The following is a 20255-nucleotide window of genomic DNA, read 5'->3' as shown; positions in this document are numbered from 1 at the left end:
ATCATCGGCCATCATCACATCAGCCATGATGTATGCCCTTGCTAGATGAAGACCTCACCGAGCCGTCACCATGGCTCACAGTCCCATGATGCGACAAGAGCAGACCTGAGAAGATAAAGGAATGTGGAGAAGTTTTGCACGCTGACTGACCGACCCGGCGACTTGCTGGAACAGAGGTCGGTTGATGATGATGGCGTGAATACAGTTATCCACAAGCACCCAATAAAAGGGGACATTTGCCACTAATTTAGTGTTCACATTTGGTGAACAGTAAATAAGTTCTAAGCTATTACAAACATCACTTGATTGTAAACAAATCACTTAATTAGGCTTCTTCGCAATAGCGCTGCAAGTGAACTATGAATCAAATACACAGCAGTGTCTGTACCAGCTTTTACAGCTGGTACATATATTGATTTGATGTTATCTTTTTAATGTTTGTATATTTAACGCGTTATTGTGTAGAAAGTGAATTGTAAATTCATCACAAAATCATGTTCGTTAACACTGACTCCAAAATCACATCCTATACTCCTGCAAAACCGTTGCGTGTGTACGTAGCATTTGCCTACCAAAGGTTACTCCTTGATAGAAAAGCTGAAGAAATGCCCCATGAACGCATTAGTTCATCCAGCCGATTAATGTCCCAACTGAAATGTGTTACAATTGCGGTCTTGCTCACTCACCTCAGCACCAACTAAAACACGTTCCACATGAAGTCGCTCGACTCATTTGCCGAGTCAGGAAGTGTGATCGTAATGCCAAATTATGCAACTTTATTTGCCTCCGGTGAAAGAACACATCAACCTACCTTGACGTTAAAATGGATTTGTATATGAATATTTCACTGAACTCATCACTCTGTACGGACCATCTCAGGCACTGCAATCAGAAAACTCGTACCTCCTGACAGCCCTGCCAAACCCATCTGGCCACTGTTGATGACAGAGCTTCGGTCAAATTTGCTCTCATATTTCGGACGCATCTTCTTCCTCTAGAACTGCGGTCACGCAACTCTATGTCTCGTTTTTTAAGTCAGGCCCCCCAAAAATACGGCCCTTTATTAAGGAATGTTTAATCAGCATATTGTTTCCGAGAAGTGCGATGAGTGGTTGAATGCATTACCTGGGTGAATTTGCATTTGTCAGTTGAGTGCGGTGTGAATAAAAGTGTGTAGGATGTGTATAATATACGGTGCTTTAGACTGGGCCTCGTATGAAGGGCATGGTATAAATGCCTTATTATTATGCTGACATGATTACTCAGGTCTGAGTGCCATAACACGTTGTTCCTGCCAATGTACGCTATGTTGCGATTTTTCTTCAAGATGTATCTAACAAATGCCATGCGTGCCAGTGTGGATTTTCTAGCTTTGGTGAATGGCCTGCATATTGGTTGCTGTTTACACACACACACTCGTTCGTACAAGTGATGCAAATTGTTGTCGCTATAACCATAATATAGAGGAGTTTCATCTTTGAGTAAAATGAAAATAAAACATTACATGTAAATATACCACCACAATCTACATTCCCATCTTTAAATAACTACAATTACCTACCCCCGAAAATAACGTTGCAAATAAAGTTGTTACATACGTTAATAACATCTGTTAATTACATATAACGCATATTCCCATTTCAATCGCATTACTGGATGAGGGCATCCCCCTACGTTGTGCAAAAAGGTTTCAGATACAACAAACTATTACAACACTGCAGCGCAGACAGAGGTGTGTATAATGGCACAGCATAGCCCATTAAGGTACGTGTTATTGCTTTCCCTCTGTGATATTACATGTAACAATTACAGAAGGTCCACAGACTTACTTTAACTCTTGAGTGTTGGAGGTGATAATGCTCCTGATGTTCTTGTCTGCCAGTGGGCAGCCAGAGAGACTGTAAATAAAACTACATTGTTTACTATATCCATTGCAGTTTGCCCCTACATTAACAGATGGGAAACATTAACAGACGTATAAAAGAAAGAAAAAAAAATCTGTGCTTAGATTACAACTAGTCATAAAGTTGAAATACTCCTTTACATTATGAAATATCGTCGTATAGTATTCGTAAATATCAAATTGTGCTATTGTATAGGTGACAAAATTGTATCTGATGCTGAAGTAATCTATGTTTACTTTTAAAAAATCCCATTGAGGGGTGTTTATTAACATGAATCCTTTTGAAATTATATCTTGGCTGACGTATTACATCGTTAGGAATGGGATGGATCCAGATCTGTGGCTTTGCTGGGATCTCCTGGATCCAGATCCATTTCCAGATCCCTGGCGGATCCAAGGACGTTTTGTGGCCAGCCACACAGGGGGATGCTCTTTCAGCTCACAAGGAGGGTGGGCAAGTGCGATGACTTTTTGGCACTTACGCCACTCAGAGCTACGCTTGAGCACGAGTAGGTGTGGGGCACAATTATATGTACGTGTATGTCTTCATGTATGCACGCGTTTTTATGTACACGCTGTATGTGGGGAGATCGGTGGTGTAGTTGTTAGCGCATGCCTTGCAACCTGGTAAGTTACTGCCCACTGAGAAAGGAGTTGGAGTCTCTGCTGCTGGATCACGTCACGATAATGTGTGACCTCGCTATCAGCATCCCCACAAATACAAAGCACCTGCCTGGGTGTACTTGATTCCATTAAACACTCCATCCCCTCGACTCTTCGTGAGTAATGGGGTTGGCTGTGGAGGGCGTGAGGGAAAGGAGTTCCCATACCCGGGGCTCTGCTCCTCTTGGCCAGCCCGAGCCGACCCTGGCAGCGTAGGTCTCAAACCCGAGATCGATAACCTGGCGTTATCTTTAAGTCTCAAACCCGAGATTGAATAGACAGCATAACGCTGTGCGGATGTTGCTTTCTCTGTCTTCAAACGATGCTCCGAGTCTTCTCGGCCGCAAGCCACGCCGCCTTTGTCTCTACACTAGTGAAACGATGGCCTGGCACCAGTTTAAAACCAGCTTTAAAACATTAACCGAGGCTGGATTTGGTGAGCTCGGAGATCTTTTTTTTAAAGATCTGGCCACCGTCATTGTTGCGTGTACTGGATATAATTCCTCTTATTATGTTGCAAGGCAGTGCAACCCATTTGTGACGACTGTGTCTTCTTACCCACAAAGCCCAATTGTTAACTGGCACGTCATGGGAAGAGTTGGGTAATCCGGGGCACAGGTAAAATTAGTTCCAATTGTAGGAGTGTTGTCTTCGTGGTTAAGAGTACTGTATATGTGTTAAGTATGTCTCTATATGTACAATACATGTATTTAGTATGTGTGTTATCTGTGTTGACTTAAAGCTTTCGTGACTGCAGGAATTCATACTTTTTGGGTCTTTCCGTAAAGTCACGTAGGTAGAAAAATAATAACCTGAAGACGATTGATTGTGTTGCCATCGAAACGTCGTGATTTTTTAAAATATTTTTTTTATCTACGTGACTTTACCGAAAGACCCAAAGAGTATGTTACGTGTCTTCATATATATACACGCAATATGTTCAAGTAATACACACAATTACAGTGTCTATCTTGTAATGTAATCTGTATAAATACGGTATATACTACCTCACCTTAAGGTTTACAGTAAAACGAGGCAGTGCTGCAGTGCGTGTGGTTTTTTAACCCGACGTAAATCCTGCAACGGTGGGACATTAAAATAATGAAGCGGCGCGCACAAGATTCATAATTAATTGGGTTCGCTCACGTATGTATAATGTCCACGGTTTTAACGACAACCCTCCTCGCGTGAGCCCAATGGTGACAAACACGAGCGCGAATAAGGTGGCAGGCATCGTTCGCTTGGAGCCGCAGTCGTTACGGAGGGCGGACACTGGGGGGCGATGCTTAACACGCATCGCCCAAGAGGGTTCAAGAGCTGCCAGCCACCGAGAAGCCTGGGTTCGAATCCAGGCAGCTTGCCCTGTGATTAAACCGGATCGTCGCTCAGGTGTGGCGAATTGGTGGTCTCAGCCCAGGCGTCAACGACTTCACAGGCACATCGTAAATGCTGTACCCCGCTGAAATGTGATCAACTGCAGCTCAAAGAATTAAAAGATCAGTTTTGACTGTTGTGTGGCGAATGTTCCTCTCGTATGCTGAGCGGCTGGGGAAGTCCTGCCTTCGAATGTGGGGGGCACTGATGACTTGATAGGATTTTGAGAGGCAGCTCCATGATGCCGGAGCGGTGACATACGGTTCAGTTTATACCAGCTTGTTGCAGAGGTTCACGGTTGGAACCTGAGAGGCCGTCCTGGTTAATCGTGCGGGCGTATTAACCATACAATACGTGCCGTCTGCTTTACAGTGAACATTACAGATCGCGTGACGTCTTTTGGAAAAAAAGTAGTAAGCCATCGTGTGCTGGCGTCATGGTCCAACATGACCAAATTAGAAAAATTACTCGCGTATAACTTAATCGGGAAACACACAAGATACCAGTGCCCTTTAACTGCAGGACCCTCCTGCAAATAGTGTTGAGACTCAGTGGGGCTTGATAAAAAATATACTTTTAGTAAGCGTGTCTGTCTGCTTCCGTGGCCTGTTCTCTAACACGAGAGGTTGTAACGTTCTTACCCACCCCGACTGGACATCTGTGAAAAAAGAGCTTTATAGCTCATCGGATTCCTTCAGTATAAAAACACCTACTGATGATTTTGAACGCACGCTTTGTCTTGCGACGCGACGCTGATAGTCACGGACGGGATGAATTGGGGAAAGAGTAAAAATGTATGAAGAACATCTTGGAGTCCTCATTGATTCAAAGACCTCCTCCCTCTCTCCTCCCACATCCCTCAGGTGTGTAGGACGCCGTACCTCCTACCTACACAAACAACTCCCGCGTCCTCCACTTCTTTTTCCCAGCGACTGCGTTGAGCCGCAACGCTCTCATCTACGGCCTCAAGTCAATCAAGACTCCTAACCCGCGCTCGTAATCAAGACCGCATCACCCCAATCCTCATTTCCCTTCGATGGCTCTCAATCCAGTGGTATAAATCGACTACAAGACCGCTCTCACTGCCTTCACTTCTACCCCCATCCCGGCCGGGTGTGATCTCCACTCTTGCAATCAGAGCCTCTTCTTGAAACCCTGAGATGACCTCTGCTCAGTCAGAGGTCACTCTCTGCTGCTGCTCTATAATCTAGAATGTTCTCTCCTCAACCATCCATGCTGCTGACTGCCTACTATTGCTGTTTAAGTTTAGGATGAAAGATTATATCGTCTCTTTTGTCCATCACTGGCCACAATTATTGTATGTATATACGACGTGCGTTTGTGTGTGTTCTGGCCACCCACCCCCTCGTGTGCTGTGCCATCCATGATAGGTGCTTGCTAACAGCACTTTCCCCAACAGTATGATAAGGCTATACGAGGGAACTTTGTCTTTGTATTACACATATTTTTCCCTGTGTAACCTGTGATCCAGAGGTCCGACTTTCTGTACGGCGTATTGAGATGCAGTTGCCTATACGTATGATAAGTTGTATCGCATTGTATTGTGCAAAACATAGAGGGATCAGGTCACGGTTAGACGAAGAAAATGTAACAAAAGCTGGGAAGTGCATAAAGAAGCATGGTATTGCACGGAGAGATGGAAAAGGACACCCATGGATCAGACAGAAAATGCAAATTAGAGACAGCATATTGACTGTTACGGTCGGAGGGCTTGGACGAGACGGTAACGAGATGGACTCGAGTCTAATTACCAAGGGAAGACCAAGCCCATGAGGGCACCATTGTGGAGATGGAGCACTGGAATCAGCCGGTGCGAGGAGCGAGGTGATTTGTGCATCACAGGACCGTGATGGTGGTGGATTGGGGAGGCCTTCATCCAGCAGTAAATAGATCACGGCTAAGGATGACACACTTGGCCTAACAATTTATTTACAATTAAAAACAACTTTAGTATGGAATTTATGCTTAGCAGACGCTAATGAATGCTGAATGTATTAAGTAATGTTTAAATACGTTAGGCATAACACCTTGAATTGTTTTCCTTAAACAGGAATCAAAACCATGCAAAAGTGAGGGTGCATTATCCCCATTCTGCTGCAGGGCGTTCTCCAACTGCACAATTTCCTTTTGCCTGAAGATATAAAAATGCAGTGCATCACTTGGACCGGCGTTGCCTGCCCCCCTGACCCCCCTGGCTTCTGCCCACCCCACCCTCCCACAGAAGCGGCCGCCGCCATCGAGTCAGTCAGCAACACCACTCACAAAATGGCGGCGCTGCCAGCTGTGCCCAGGAAGGGTATTTTGGGAATCGTGGTTAAGCTCACCACCGCACCACGCACTGGAAATAAATAACTAAACACACATTTGCTATTTAAAAAACAACAACTGTGAAGCTGCCTGTTTGTAACTTGTCATCTGATCATCCACCTTTGTCTCCGGAGAGCGAGAGGATTTGCTAATTATGCGTAAAGACGGAGCGATGCAATTCGCCGGGGGGGGGGGGTGTGGGGGATGTCGCATTGATGAATACAAGACGCGTTGAGCACACAAGGAGCACAGACTGAAGGCCCTTTGCATTCCCCACATTCGTCTGCAAAGAAGGGCAGGACAAAAATAAAATCGTCTCGTCTCACCCGTGTTTTCGCATGTCCGAACTGGGCTAGGAGAGTCCTTCGTATCGATCTCACATCATCGTGAGCTCTCGCGATAAATATAATGAGCCTTGGGGGACTGTGAAATATTAATGTCAGTCTTTAAATAATTTATTGTACATGGTCTTATCATTGCCCCATATCCAGCACACCTATGGTGTGGTGTAGAGTAAACTAGGACCACCAACATGGCTCATGGATAATTAGAAATAATTCAAGTGCAATGTCTCTTGTCTTAGAATTGTGTAAACATAACTATAAAGTCATACCCCACTTCAAGATAAATAAGAGGAACCATACCATATATATAAATTAAGGTACAAGTTTGTTTTATGTAATACCAATGTCCATGACCTGTGTTTGAGTGTTTGTGTACAATGTGTGTACAGTATCATGTCATGGTATATGTGGTTTTAGATGTTAGCCGCATATTAAAGTATTCTAGATTTGTATGTGTATTTTTAGAAAGGTACTAAGGTTACAGTTTTAATATGCTTCATTACTCTTGTTATCATACTGAGAATCAGAAGTGCTCATATTTAGCTGTGGGCACAGTGGATCAAGTAGGATTTGGAAATAATCTACATCTGGCTTGTTGGCTGATGGATCCATCCCATTCCTCGTAGAATCGTTATAAGTTTGCCTGGTCATTTAATTAACATGACAGTTTTCAATGCACAGATATCAAATTTGAACCAGAACACCAAAATGTTAACATATGAACAAGTCGATATAATATGCACAGCAGTTTGCAAATTATGCAGTTTGCAATTTTGAATGATGCTGATGATAATGGAAATAGGACAGTGACGGGGTGGGCGACAGTGAGTGTGACGACGACGATGACGATGGTGGTGGTTGTGCTGTTCGGTTTCTCCGTTGGTTTACGTTGGGTACCCTACAGGTGCCACTTGCCTCCTGTGTGATGCGTAGTTCCCAGTGACATGGCCACTTCCATCACACCCTGGAGTTGGGCAACTGCCAAAAAACAAACATGATTCTACCACCAGAAAATTGCATTTAGACTTGAATCTGTGCGTCGATATACGTGTACGTTTCTAAGTATAATTCGCTCATTCTTGCTTGGCCAAATCATCTCTTGTTCTTGGGTACAGGTCAAGGCCATTTTCTCAGTTGGTAATGAACTGTTTGAAAGTTACATACACAGAAGAGAACAGTTGAATGTTTTACTAGAACGCTGCCAGCAAGCATCTCGGCTTCTTGCTAGGGGCCCTAGAAATAATCAGTGGATACAAACCAGGTAACTGGTAACCACACTTTCTGATGTACGAAGGCAGGCTGCACTGGCACGTAGCTTAGATTCAAGATGACACAGCTGAGCAAGGAATGTGGAGGCGCTCGCTAGCTGATGTCTTAAAGCCGCGGACCGAGGGCCCGGCTGTTGGCAGCCTCCGTGAGGTGCAACAAACAGGTGCACAGCGCAACGTAAAGTGGCTTTGCTCAGCGCCCACAACCCAGGGCGAGTCCTACCATTGTTACATGAACTTTGAATGCCACCCAAAGCATCAGATGAAGGTCCGACAAAGAGTGCACGTGACAAGGACTTTAGGAAACGAAGACCTTGGCAAATGATACATGCGAAATTTCCAGAAAACGTGTTTCCATTTGCGCGCTTCTGTACGCTTCAGAGAAGGGCATGCGCATATAAGGAGGGCTGAAAACTACCATTTCTAAATTTGATTTCCATCCCCGGTGATTAAGCGAAGGACTCTGAAATAGCTAAAGATTCACACAGCCAGCCAAAACCATGTAGGCGACTGGCGTAAATGCCTTTTGCCGGGGAGACGCAAAACGACAAGGCACAGGTTGCTAAGGTTTCTAGCAGAATTATTCATCCAGTGAAATAGTGAGGAAGCTTGGCGACCTTGTGTGTATTGGATCCTACTTACAATCATCTCTCCTCGATGTGGTCACGCAACAAGTAGTATGAACACCGAGGTATGCAAAAGTATACAGTAATTAGTATTTACCCAGGAAAGCCTAAAAACTATTATTTAAGATGATCCAGTGTTGAGATTTTGACCAATTTCGTTTATGAGTGTTTGGAGTACTTGGAGGAAACCTATGCATCTGACGAGATAACACGCAAAGCTCCACAGACTCAATCCAGTGAGTGGACCAAATCTCTCCTTTGGACTTAACCGATGTTCCCTCTATGTTAGGCGCTGTCACAGAAAGCAGGCATGGAGGAATGGATGAATGACGAGCAACATTAATGCCACTATTTTCCCACCATTCTGCCAAAAGGTGGCAGAATGACAGGTCTTTTCAGCGAAGATGATGCCATCTCTTTTCAACGCTCCTTCCTCAATGTGCTCCCTCTTTCAAAGGAACATCTGGACCCGGGTGTGCAACCTCCCGGGTGTGCAACCTACTGCCCAAGGGCCACAAAGTTTCCATGGTCTGTAGGAAGCTAGCAGATCCTCACTGGGGACTGCAGGACATCCTCAGTGTATGCACGAACAATTGTTTGGTACACAATCTGAGCTGAACCTATCATGCCTTCCTAGTGGTCAGTTTATTATGATTCAGTAAAAGTTTTAGGCATGCATAAAACTAGCAAACACTGGTATCTCAACTTGGTCTGAGTCACCTTTTGGTTGACTCAGCCTCATAATTAAGACCTGGTGCATTGTGCCAAAGTTATAGCTTGTGAGACAAAGGTGGCCAGGAATTGTCCTGGCAACACCATCTTGTGGTGGTGGTGGTGGCGCACACCTGTAATTCATCACTGTGGAGGCGAGAGTTGTTGGATCAACACACAAATATGTTGTGAAATTCCCTTTCCATGGGTGTCGTGGTGCTATGCCCTGGCTCGCCAGGAGTATACAGGGCAGCAATATTCCGTCCGTATGGGATAGAGTGTTTCCCCCTCGTACGCATTGGTTTTCTCCGAGCCATCGGATTTCCTAGCACATATATAGAGGGCCGCAGAGCTTGGGTAAATGTCGGCGCCGGCTCATCGCGTGGCTGCCTCCACGCACGTCTCTGGTTCCTTGTGGCTCTGAGTTGTTCTCTCTCTTCGAGAGTGAGGGAAAGCTGTGCGCGTGATAAATCTAAACTATTATTAGTGCATATCTTAAGAGGGTACCAGCGCGTTGCTAGTCTATTCAGCTAATTTGGAGATAGGTGTTTTTGCGTGTTAATGCATAATGAGACTCTCCGATATGAATGACATACATAATAGTCGGGTGTGATGCCAGCATTGTGCTAAATCGTCAGTCCAAAGAGTACTCTTTACTTCATTTGGTCAAAATACATCCTCGTCTGTCTCTAGGCCTCGAAGCTTTCAGTCAGGTACCAATATTTGCCAAGCCGAGTGTGACAATCGAAGTGCACTTACACGCAACAATGGAGAGCTTGTCGTGCCGAGTGTGATAATGGCCATACAATTTGCATGATTGTTGATATGTAGGACACTTAATTTATCCAAATAAAGAGGAGAATTTGAAATAAAACTACAGCTTATGCAATGCCAACTTGGCCTGTCCCCTTTATAGGTAATTTCTGCACAAGTCTTTTTTATTGGATGTGAAAGCGGGCGATTGCAGTGACCAGGATAACTTTGGTTATTACAAAAATAAGTACTCACGCAATAATCTCTTTCTTGCCATCTTTACAATGACCATTCTTGACTTTGGGTCCTCGTAAGCTGATTTCTCTTGAATATCTCCTCTCCTCCATAAAATCTGGCAAGTCTTCAACCTGGTGTGGTCATACAGCAGCAACATTTAGTGACACTCGATTGTTGTCCCTCCCCCTACACTTACAATTAGCACGGTTGGCTAGGTACGGTGCGAAAGGAGTCCAAAATACATACAACTTATAATACATACAAGCATGGAAGGATGCACGCTTGGAATTACGTCGAGAGAGAGAGAGAGGAACATGTGGCTTGGAGAACACGCAGGTTAATGACGTTCTCCAAACTGTTAAGAAACATAGGCGGGCTTGGGCAGGACACGTCGCTAGAAGGGATGATGGACGATGGTCGAGAACAATAACGGAGAACAATGATTGAGAAAAATAATGGAACATAATAACGGAAAATAATAATGGAGAACAATGATGGAGAACAATGACGGAGAACAATGACAAAGAACAATAACAGAGAACAATGACGGAGAACAATGACGGAGAACAATGACGGAGAACAATGATGGAGAACAATGACGGAGAACAATGACAGAGAACAATAACAGAGAACAATGACGGAGAATAATGACGGAGAACAATGACGGAGAACAATGACGGAGTGGCAGCCAAAGACTGCAACGCGTCCAAGAGCATGTCTACCGACGGGATGGAGCAACACAATCTGAGTTAGGAGGCCATCATCCAGCAGTGGATGGATCATGGCAGATGATGATTTCTAAATGTATGTATACTTTCCTCTACAGTTAACACAACACAGAAATATTAATTTATAATTGATTCATCACGCACTCCCCCCCCACTCCACCCTAACCGTGCATCCTGCGCATTCTTCTTTCGTACGGCTGATGTAGATGCAGAGCAACAACCACAATTTCACACTTAGGTGGTCAAGCCAGATAACCGCGTCAAGAGCAGCCGAGTGTATCGCTGTGATGTCTCCTTCATATTTGTTGATCGAGCCATTGTGTCGTTATACGTTGTGCGTTCTGTTTTGGATGACCACAAGTCGCAGACTACTGGAGAGTTTTTAGTTCTCCATTTGTGCATTCAGTGGTGTCGCTATATTACAGTCTGTTCTCCTATAACGCCTGCGATAACACCTGAGATGCGTACGCAGGCTGAACAAAGACCGAGGGTGCGTGGGTAGCATCTAGAAGCATCCAGCAGCATCCCGCCTTGTGCGACGCTACACCAAGGCAGCCGTACGACCGCTTATTCCTACTCGCACGACGTAGTTCCACTCACTGGATCGCGTTGTACCCAATTTGCATCCGCGTTAATAAAAAAAAACGTGTTCCCTAATACAGTCATCGCGTTACATCCGATTCGCGTCGTGCTACAACGACGCGTCACAGGAGAACGGACTGTGTACCTCTTTCTGCGGCTCCGCCTCCATGGGCCTCCCCGTGTGGGGAGGGTAGTCCCCGGGGGTGTCCCACGGGTTGTGAGCGTCGGCCAGGAGGCAGGCGCGCCCCCCGCCGCCCAGGAGGCTGGCGCCAGGGCTGTGCAGGGAGTACGGGCTCGGCGAGCCCACCAAGCTGCTGCCACCGCCACCGCCTCCACCGACCAGCTCCCGGTTCTGGCTCAAGCTGAGCTCCATGCTCCCTCTCTCGCCCATGTCCAGCGGCTGACTCTGCATAAGAGATTTGACCCAAAAACCTATATTATGAATAATATTGGTCGGGAAAGCCTACGTGTTAAGTATGGTCAAACAAAACCAATGGCCGACACAGCTATGGAAAGACCTTTATCCAGCAGTTGCTTGAAATTTGGCCATTAACCCAAATAAACTAAAAACTAACTTTTATTTTACCAAGTAAGGCCCAATAAGCTATGTAGCTCTTTTTAAAGAAGCGACCTGGCCACAAATGCGAGCTCAAAAACGTGTTTTTCACGTGGCAATGTATTGCAGCCAACTACTATAAACGCATGTTTCTAAATTTGAATGGAAAAACCAGAGGACCTGGAGAAAAATCCACGCGACCACAGGGAGAATATGCAAATTCGAAATATACAGGTGTCAGGGTCGGGATCGAACCCACGACGTCCTGTATATGAGGCAAGGGAGTAAACATCTCGCCACCGTGGTGCCACACCACAGCTATTCGACCTGCTCATCAAACAGCTGTTGTGAGCCACTTTATCATGCTGGGTGGACAGAGGCGAGGTGGTTAACATCCCGCCACCGCGGGATGCAAGGTCATTAGGCCGAGGAGGTGTTAGCGACGTACTTGCGTGGGTGTGAGCTCTTGGCTGCGGCTGAAGAGCGGCTGCGGCGATTCCCAGCAGCGCGTGGACAGGTTGATGATGGCTGTCGCGGCCATGTGGGCCGCCTCGTCGTCGTGAATGTAGTCAAAGCTGGCCGGCTGGCTGCAGCTCGGCGGGTAGCCGCTGTCCGCCGGGCTGCACGAAGCCAGCGGTTTTACGTAGTGGTCACCTGCGCACGCGGATAAAAGACGACGGTATCCCGTGTAGCCTCAACAGAAATTTTGGGGCAAGTGCCGTAGTACCCATGAAGGCCGGCATGGCACACGAGGGGCGTGGGTGATCAGCGCCAAGTCCGGCCGCCTTTGTCGCCCCAGTGGCGATGTTTGAACACATCGCAGCGAGGTACTCATTTGAGGCTGAATCGACCTAAGGGAGGCCCAGGACCGTTTCAAATAATTGTCACTGGTGTTGGCCGTGAGCGGGCATCGAACTCGGGCCTCCAGGTTCGATTACGTTTTGTGTTGAGTTTCAATCCAATGTCATTTTTTTTATGCCACCAACAATCGTAAAATAATTGTTTGCATCCTTTTGTCAATCACCTGATAAAACTTCTGTAGGTCGTATTTTTACAGTCAGCTAATAGAGAATAAGTGGATGGTATCTCTCATGTCTTCATAAAATGTTTAAAACACTCTCTCTGAGTATTCTGCTGTCGGTTCATAGCCTTAATAAAATTAGATGTAGAAAATCTTTTTTTGGTTGTGAACTCCTCTTCTACCCCATTATTTTCAACTTCCTTGAAATCTGATGTGTTTTTAATCTGATAAAAAAAAATGAGCATCGATAATTATGATATGAGGATAATGCAGACTTCGGATTGTTGTGGATCTGATATTTGGACTTCTGATTAGCATGATTGGCTACGTACGGTGCGACAGAGGTTCAACATACATAGGCTATATAATAGTATCGCCATATTTGAGCAACCCCAGTTGTAGGGCCAGAGTGAGCGGTGCAGTGACATATGTGAAGCGAAGAATCCGCGACTCACCTGTGTAAGTCAGAGGTGAAGACTCCCGCTCGGGTCCTTTGGATAGTACGGCACACTTTCCAAAATCGGGCACGTCGAACGTTGGATATTCATACACACTCTCGGAGTACTTCTCCAACTCCTTGGTAAGGTTCGAGCGAGGTGTCACGGGTGACACGTTAGTCCTCTCACCATAGCCTGGGATGTCCAGTTGCTTAACATAGCACATGGGCCTGCAATTGGAAGGGGGCGGTGGAGGGGAAACAATGGTCATTCTCACAATGGTGCGAGGCGGACGAGCTCTTGCAGAATGACTGTCACGTGTGAGACAGCTTCCTGTGATGTCTGCTGACAGCCACACTGGTCGTACATTTATTGCTCGTTTCGACGACTTCCCACGAATGCCCCCACGGGCAGTGACATGGGCCCAGAGCTGGAAGAGGATCACGGCTCGAATCCGGTGACCCCCCCCCCCCACCACCGATTAATACTGCGGTGGTGTAACAGTCACGAATGATAACACGCACCGTCTGCTCCACTCACGGTGGATGTTAAATGTACCCTGACGTCGTCCGTAAGAGTAGGCCTTCGTGTGCTGTGTCATGGGCACCCTACTGGCAGGCGAATGCCCCAGGTCGCTCCAGGTCGCTCTTGCAAATCAGATTATCCTAGTCTCTCGAGTTCTCGACAAAATAAAATCATCTAAAAAGCTAAACCTCAAAGTGAGGCTCTAAACCACTCTCTACTTAGCCCCCCCCGCCCCCACCACCTCTGCCCCCCTGTCAGTATAAATGTGTCCCACCACATTTAGTCAGTCAGCAGGTCACGTGTGGTGGGGTAAAGTGTGGGTATGCCCGTCTCTTCTAACGCGTCTGGGCACACGTGGACGGGTAGACTGGCATTCGCTTTTGTGGCGTTCACTCGAGTTGGAGGCCCTTCCAGCAGCAGTGGAGTGAGGAAGCAAAATTGCAGGGCTGCTCCTTTACGTGAGAATGTGTGGACCTGGGGCAACTCTTTCAGGTGAAGCACCAGGAGAGGGATGCAAACACAACAGTAATTTGACGCAATTGCAAGTCGAGAAAAACATGAGAATGTCCCACGAGTGAGCGAGGAGCGAGCCAAAGCTGTGAGAATCTCTCAAATACCCCCCCACTCCCCCGCCCCTCCAATTAGCACCATTGGCTACGTTTGGTGTGAATAGAAGTTCAACATACATACGTACATGACCGTGCTAATTTTGAACGAGTGCTGCTAGGCTTGAAATGAAACTGCTGCTGTCTGCATAAGTGCCAATGGTAAGTCAAGAGTGCTGTACTGATAATTTAACTTGTTTAAAAATATCTTAGCTCACCATATTGTTCAGGACCGTATGCAACAAAAGTTATCCAACGTGGGTGGTGATTGTGAGATTCATCTTCTTGGTTTTTTTGGTAAAGTCACGTAGAAGGGAAATAATAAAATAATAAAAATAAAACATAATAAAATACAATTCTCACGACGTTTCGGCCACAACGCAAGCAGCCGTCCTCAGGTGAAGAACAGAGCTGTCGGAAAGACAGTGTCTGCTTGCGTTGTGGCCGAAACGTCGTGAGAATTGTATTTCATTATGTTTATTTTTATTATTTTATTATTTCCCTTCTACGTGACTTTACCAGAAGAACCAAGAAGATGAATCCCTGCAGTCACGAAAGTTTTAAATCGATTGTGAGTTTGTCAAGCTGTAGCCTGGGAAACAATGCTGAGGGTTTATGGTTTGCGTGCGATCACGATAATCAGTGTAAGCCACTTCGGTGAGCTATCATTTGTGGCCAGGTCGCTTCTGAAAAAGAAGCTAGTAGCTCAGTGGGCTTTACCTGGTAAAATAAAAACGTTTTTGTTTTAGTGATTTGTTTACCATTCCTGTACTTTGCACTCCTATCGTTGTTTCTGTACTGTTTGTTTTGTAACGTTCTGACCCCGTGCAGTATAAATACACCTATTTAGATTCTGACGTTAGGCAGCTGCGGTTTCAACAGGTGACGCGCCAGTCGCCTCACGCAGCATCCACGCAGAGCCTCGGCCCTGGTGGGTGAGCCCCGCCAAGTGAGTTTTGTCTTCTGCTGCCCCGTCCCACTAAATCAACGAAGATGGCCATCACACTTCTCCATTTCTTATTCATCGTTTTGGCAGTTTCCACTTGATGATGATGGAAATGACGATGGTTAAGATGTATTGCAATGCCTGATCCACATATACAAAGGAGACACCACGGCGACCACCTGGATGTGAGATTGTAGTTGTTGCTCTGCGTATACATTAGCAGCCACACGACAACAAGAAGAATAAGAAGAATACGACTTCTCTTGGCCAGTGTCGTGACGATGTAGCTGTCAATAGGCTACTCCACATCACTCCACATTTTTCACATGCCCGGTGACCAATGATCCACCCACAGAGTGTCCAGTTGATTGAGCTTAAGTCAATTTAACGTTTAGAGATTTGTGCGAAATATTGCAACAGTTACGTAATCATTTAGAGCCAATCTTTAAAAAAAACACGTCGGATGAAGACCTCCACCACGATGATGGTTTGACCATACTTCACCACGCTGGTGGAGTGCGTGTTCGTAAAGGGCGTTGGGTCCAGGACCGGTTCAGATATCAGTCGTCCCGTTAACTGTAGCTGGGAATCAAGCACACTGTGCGCTAACTACATCACCACCAATCCACTTTGCTATAATATGGCCAACTCAATTTTTTCACGACCAACTCCAATAAATCATGCATCAAATGGTGCATAGTTCCATCACAAAAGGCCGGTTACAGCAATTACCCATATATAATTTTTGCAATTAAAGATTCAAGACTAATGTGTGCCTGTTCACTAATGTGTACTATTAACTTAGAATGACTCAAGCTACAGCCAGATGTTACCTGTGCCCAATTGTGCATGATGTCACGCTTTGAAGGTCACGCTAATTAGATAATTGTGCTGCTTAAGGTGTGCGTACTTAATTGCATCTACATTCTCATGCACTCTGCCAAGTTTACAAAATTTAATCAACTTGGGGGTGTGCGAGGAACCGTAGTCCGGTCACGACGCTCAGTGGCTCAATTGCATTAGCGCCTACTTCTTAGCTGAGCAACAACGAAAGTTAGTTGAAGGACTGAAAACTTTCCCTGCAAGAAATGTGTTGCTTTGTCAATCATTTCCTCAGAGGTATATAAGTGTTGGTAACTGTTAATCAACAACACAAGTGTAAATTTGTAAATAAAGTAATGAGTATGTAAACAAACAAACACAACATCTGCGGTAATCAATGGACTTGTTGTAACTATGAATGCAAATAAAACTACTTTAGTTAAAATATTTCACCAGGATAACACCTTGAGATGGAACACCTCATTTGTAAGGGTGTCTCGAGCGTCAATTAACACACACAGAGGAAATAAAGCGTAAATAGTAAACACAAATCTGGATTTATATGGCATCTAAATGCAAACTGTGCCTTATGATACAAAGCAGTGAGACGTGCACGTACGGGGAAAAACTGCGGCTATAATATCTAAAGTTTGATATATATAACACATACCCTGTATAAACGTCGATTAATCAATTTGAGTGCGGAAGACAGGCAAGGGCAGAGGTGAAAGGGAACGCTCTTAAGTCTGGTGGATGGGAGGCAGTGCCCCAGAGCCAGTCGGAGCGGCAGAGGGAGAGACACGTTATTTGTAAAATCCGTGAGGCAAACCCGGCAAATGCGACGAGCGTTACCTGAGGACGCGGTCGGACCGCGGGCTGGATTTGAGGCCCTCGCTGCTGGGCTGCTGCTTCACGTGGTGGGTTTTGGCGAGTTTTTCTGCAGCTGCAATGGGGCACCCCGACAGGCTAGAGTGCGGAAGCCAGGATAGACAAAGGCAAGATGGAAAAAGAAAGAGAATGGTTACAAAGATTGTTGAAAAATAAACAAATTCTCTCGACTAAAAACGTATCTGTTTGAAATGGTTGCCTCTCTCTCTTTCGTTATTTTTAAACGTCTTTCTCACTTATTGTTCTTTCCTTGGTTGATGCTAAACTATTTCCGCCTTTCCATGCATAGCGGCCTGAGAACGATTGTTTAAGGGAGCGCTTTATAAATTAAAATTATTACTATTATAAAAGATCAGGACCATCAAGAGGCATCAATCTACCATGTCCTTAACTCAGGTCAGCTCGTGCCTCACCCAGGCACTGATGCAGTGAGAAAAATATGAGGAATTGTGTACATCTACATTCATTTTGAAGCCAGCAGGGATCATTGCTACGCAATTTGATATTTCATTTTCTGAAAATCGGTATATGGATATAGTAAAACACAAAAAGGCACTTGTCTGACAAAATGTGTTTGTATTTGTGAAAGTAGTTTCTTAAAAAATCTTCTCGGAAAAAACAGGATTTACATAGATATTTTATTGAAGAAAATAATAAGTGTTAAACTGAAGAATGTTTCTATACAGAGGTTTTATAAATACATTGTTTTTTCCAAAGTCATTAACCCTACACCACCTGACAAGATAGTCACGTTGACAAAGACGTGGACAATGTACTGATCAAATTCTAACCGATACAGCCCACAGGTGGATGAAGCTCACAGGACTTCTTCGAAGACAAAAACCATTGATATAACTAACACATTAAAAGTAGCCCATTGAAGTAGCAAGTCCCGTTGAAGTACAGTGACATGGATCTCCTCGAAGTTGTTTGAGACAATTCGAAGTTGTTTGAGATCATTCACGTATGAAAAAGTATCCACGCCAGAATGACAAAGGAGAGGGAGTGACCCCCACGTAGTGACAGTTGGTGACGTCAGGAAAAATTCTCGAGCACCGACGAAGCTAAAAAACTGTTGGGAGAGAAACGTCGCCGTTCATTGGTGTCCATTTAGTCAGTCTTAAGTCTTAAAGCCTCCAACGTGGAGGAGCTTTATCGGCCACAATCTCATCATCAACACACTGGCCACGAATACTTAATACATCTGTAAATGTGACAATCTTGTCGGGTGGTTGAAGGTTCATGACAAGGATATGTCGGCATAAAGTCACCACCACCACTACCACCACGTGGCAAAACAAATCTCGACAAATATAAATATACTGCAATTATGCATTAACCTCACTTTTTGTTAATCAAACAAATTTAATACTGTGACATTCGTATGACAAGCGACAGGAAAGATTAATTCATTTAATTATATCTGCTATCAAAGGTCATTCATCAAATTGTCCTTAATTAAAATTAAATATGGACACATTCCATTCAAATTGTTAATGGAGTATTTCACTTTTATTGTTGGTAAAATTTGCACAATAATGATGCTTATGTAAGATACCGTATGCATAATACGTTCCTTTGTTTTGTCCAAAGTTTACTAATTAAAACATGAATCTCATCTCCTCTGCTTCATGGTGGGTGCATTGTGTAACCCTAATGCAGGGGTATCAAACCTCTAAACTTACCAGCTACAGATGTTATTCATGAGGGAAAGCTCACAGTATCCTTGCTACACTGCTAAATGATGGCGTATTTTCCGAAAAAACTTTTCATTATTCGCATGGTTCGTAGAATTCCTCTCATTCGCAATCCCATTTAAATTAATTCTGCATTTCTGCACTTGCCGAACGGGCTCAAAATTATTCTTGTTGTCTGCCAATCTCCAACGCGGTGCAACCTATGACGATAATATTCCCGTTGCGTTGGCAAAGGGGAAACCTTCGATTCCGTAGCACGTTGTGCCGCACGTATCACGAGGGCAGCTCGAGTGTGGCCCCACTCTCCAAGTGTCACAAGGAAAACACTAAACACGATCTCTGTTCCATGTTATAGCTATTGACTTTAAATCCAGTCACACAAAAAGGGGTAGGTTGAGTTTGAACCGAATTCACACACTCCTGAATTTTGTAAACAAACTTTTCTGAGCGTGCAGGTAAGCATGTATGTATGTTGAACTTCTTTCGCACTGCAAATAGCCAACCGTGCTAATAGGAGTTGCGGGGAGTACACATGTATCTGCCAATAAACTGATGTTAACCGGTGTTCTAAACTATGCTGTGAATGAGCTAAATGAACCCTGCCATGAAGACTTCGAACCGGGCAGTCGTAAGCAAAAGTTACTAATGAAAGCAAGCCAAATGTTACGGCTGGCTGACACACACAAGCAGAGCTGTGTTTTGTGTTTGGTTTGTTGTCCTTCCCCCGCACCTCCGATTAGCAAGGTCGGCTACGTACGGTGCGAGAGAAGTTCACCATCCGTACGCACAAACATAATGTGAGTTGGCCAGGCACCTGAGGGGTCAGATCGCTCAACCGGAACTGCTGAGATCCTCGATTCTATTCCAGACAGCCATCCATGGTTAAACGCGAGTCTCAAATGGAGTGAGTTGATAGTGTTAGCCCTGTGATCAATACCCCAATAAAATATAGGGTTTTAGAAAAAAAAAAATTTGGCTAAATTCCAGCAATGAGAATTTAAAAACGTCAAATCCATTGCCACACAACATCAAACATTTCTGCGACGCACGAGTGTTGGGGAGGGGAGAGGGGGGAAATGTGTGTGCCTGCTAGTGTCTGGATAAATAGAGGTCACTTGAAGCGTCCAAGGAGCGTGTCGACGACACCGCGAGACCTGCTCTGTGAGACCCACCGCGTCCCCTCGTCGTCGTGATGCCAACGGCGCAATTGGAATACGATTGCGAAAAGGACGGCACAGTTT

At 45.1% G+C, this 20255-nt stretch overlaps 1 protein-coding gene across 1 annotated transcript in view; it reads right to left on the bottom strand.

The window, feature by feature from the left end:
- LOC144718555 (myelin transcription factor 1-like) overlaps nt 1–20255 on the bottom strand; it is a 112707-nt gene that overhangs the window by 24813 nt on the left and 67639 nt on the right. The window contains exons 9-15 of the mRNA XM_078593925.1: nt 17282–17395; nt 13550–13761; nt 12522–12727; nt 11663–11923; nt 10226–10338; nt 7528–7590; nt 1830–1898 (exon numbers count right to left, since the gene is read on the bottom strand). Of these exons, the coding sequence (XP_078450051.1) occupies nt 1830–1898; nt 7528–7590; nt 10226–10338; nt 11663–11923; nt 12522–12727; nt 13550–13761; nt 17282–17395 (1038 nt within the window). The remainder of the gene's footprint in view (nt 1–1829; nt 1899–7527; nt 7591–10225; nt 10339–11662; nt 11924–12521; nt 12728–13549; nt 13762–17281; nt 17396–20255) is intronic.

The sequence above is a fragment of the Lampetra planeri genome, chromosome 5 (genome assembly GCF_965212315.1).
Source record: "Lampetra planeri chromosome 5, kcLamPlan1.2.h2, whole genome shotgun sequence".
NCBI lineage: Eukaryota > Metazoa > Chordata > Hyperoartia > Petromyzontiformes > Petromyzontidae > Lampetra > Lampetra planeri.
This window is presented reverse-complemented; position numbering and strand designations above follow the sequence as displayed.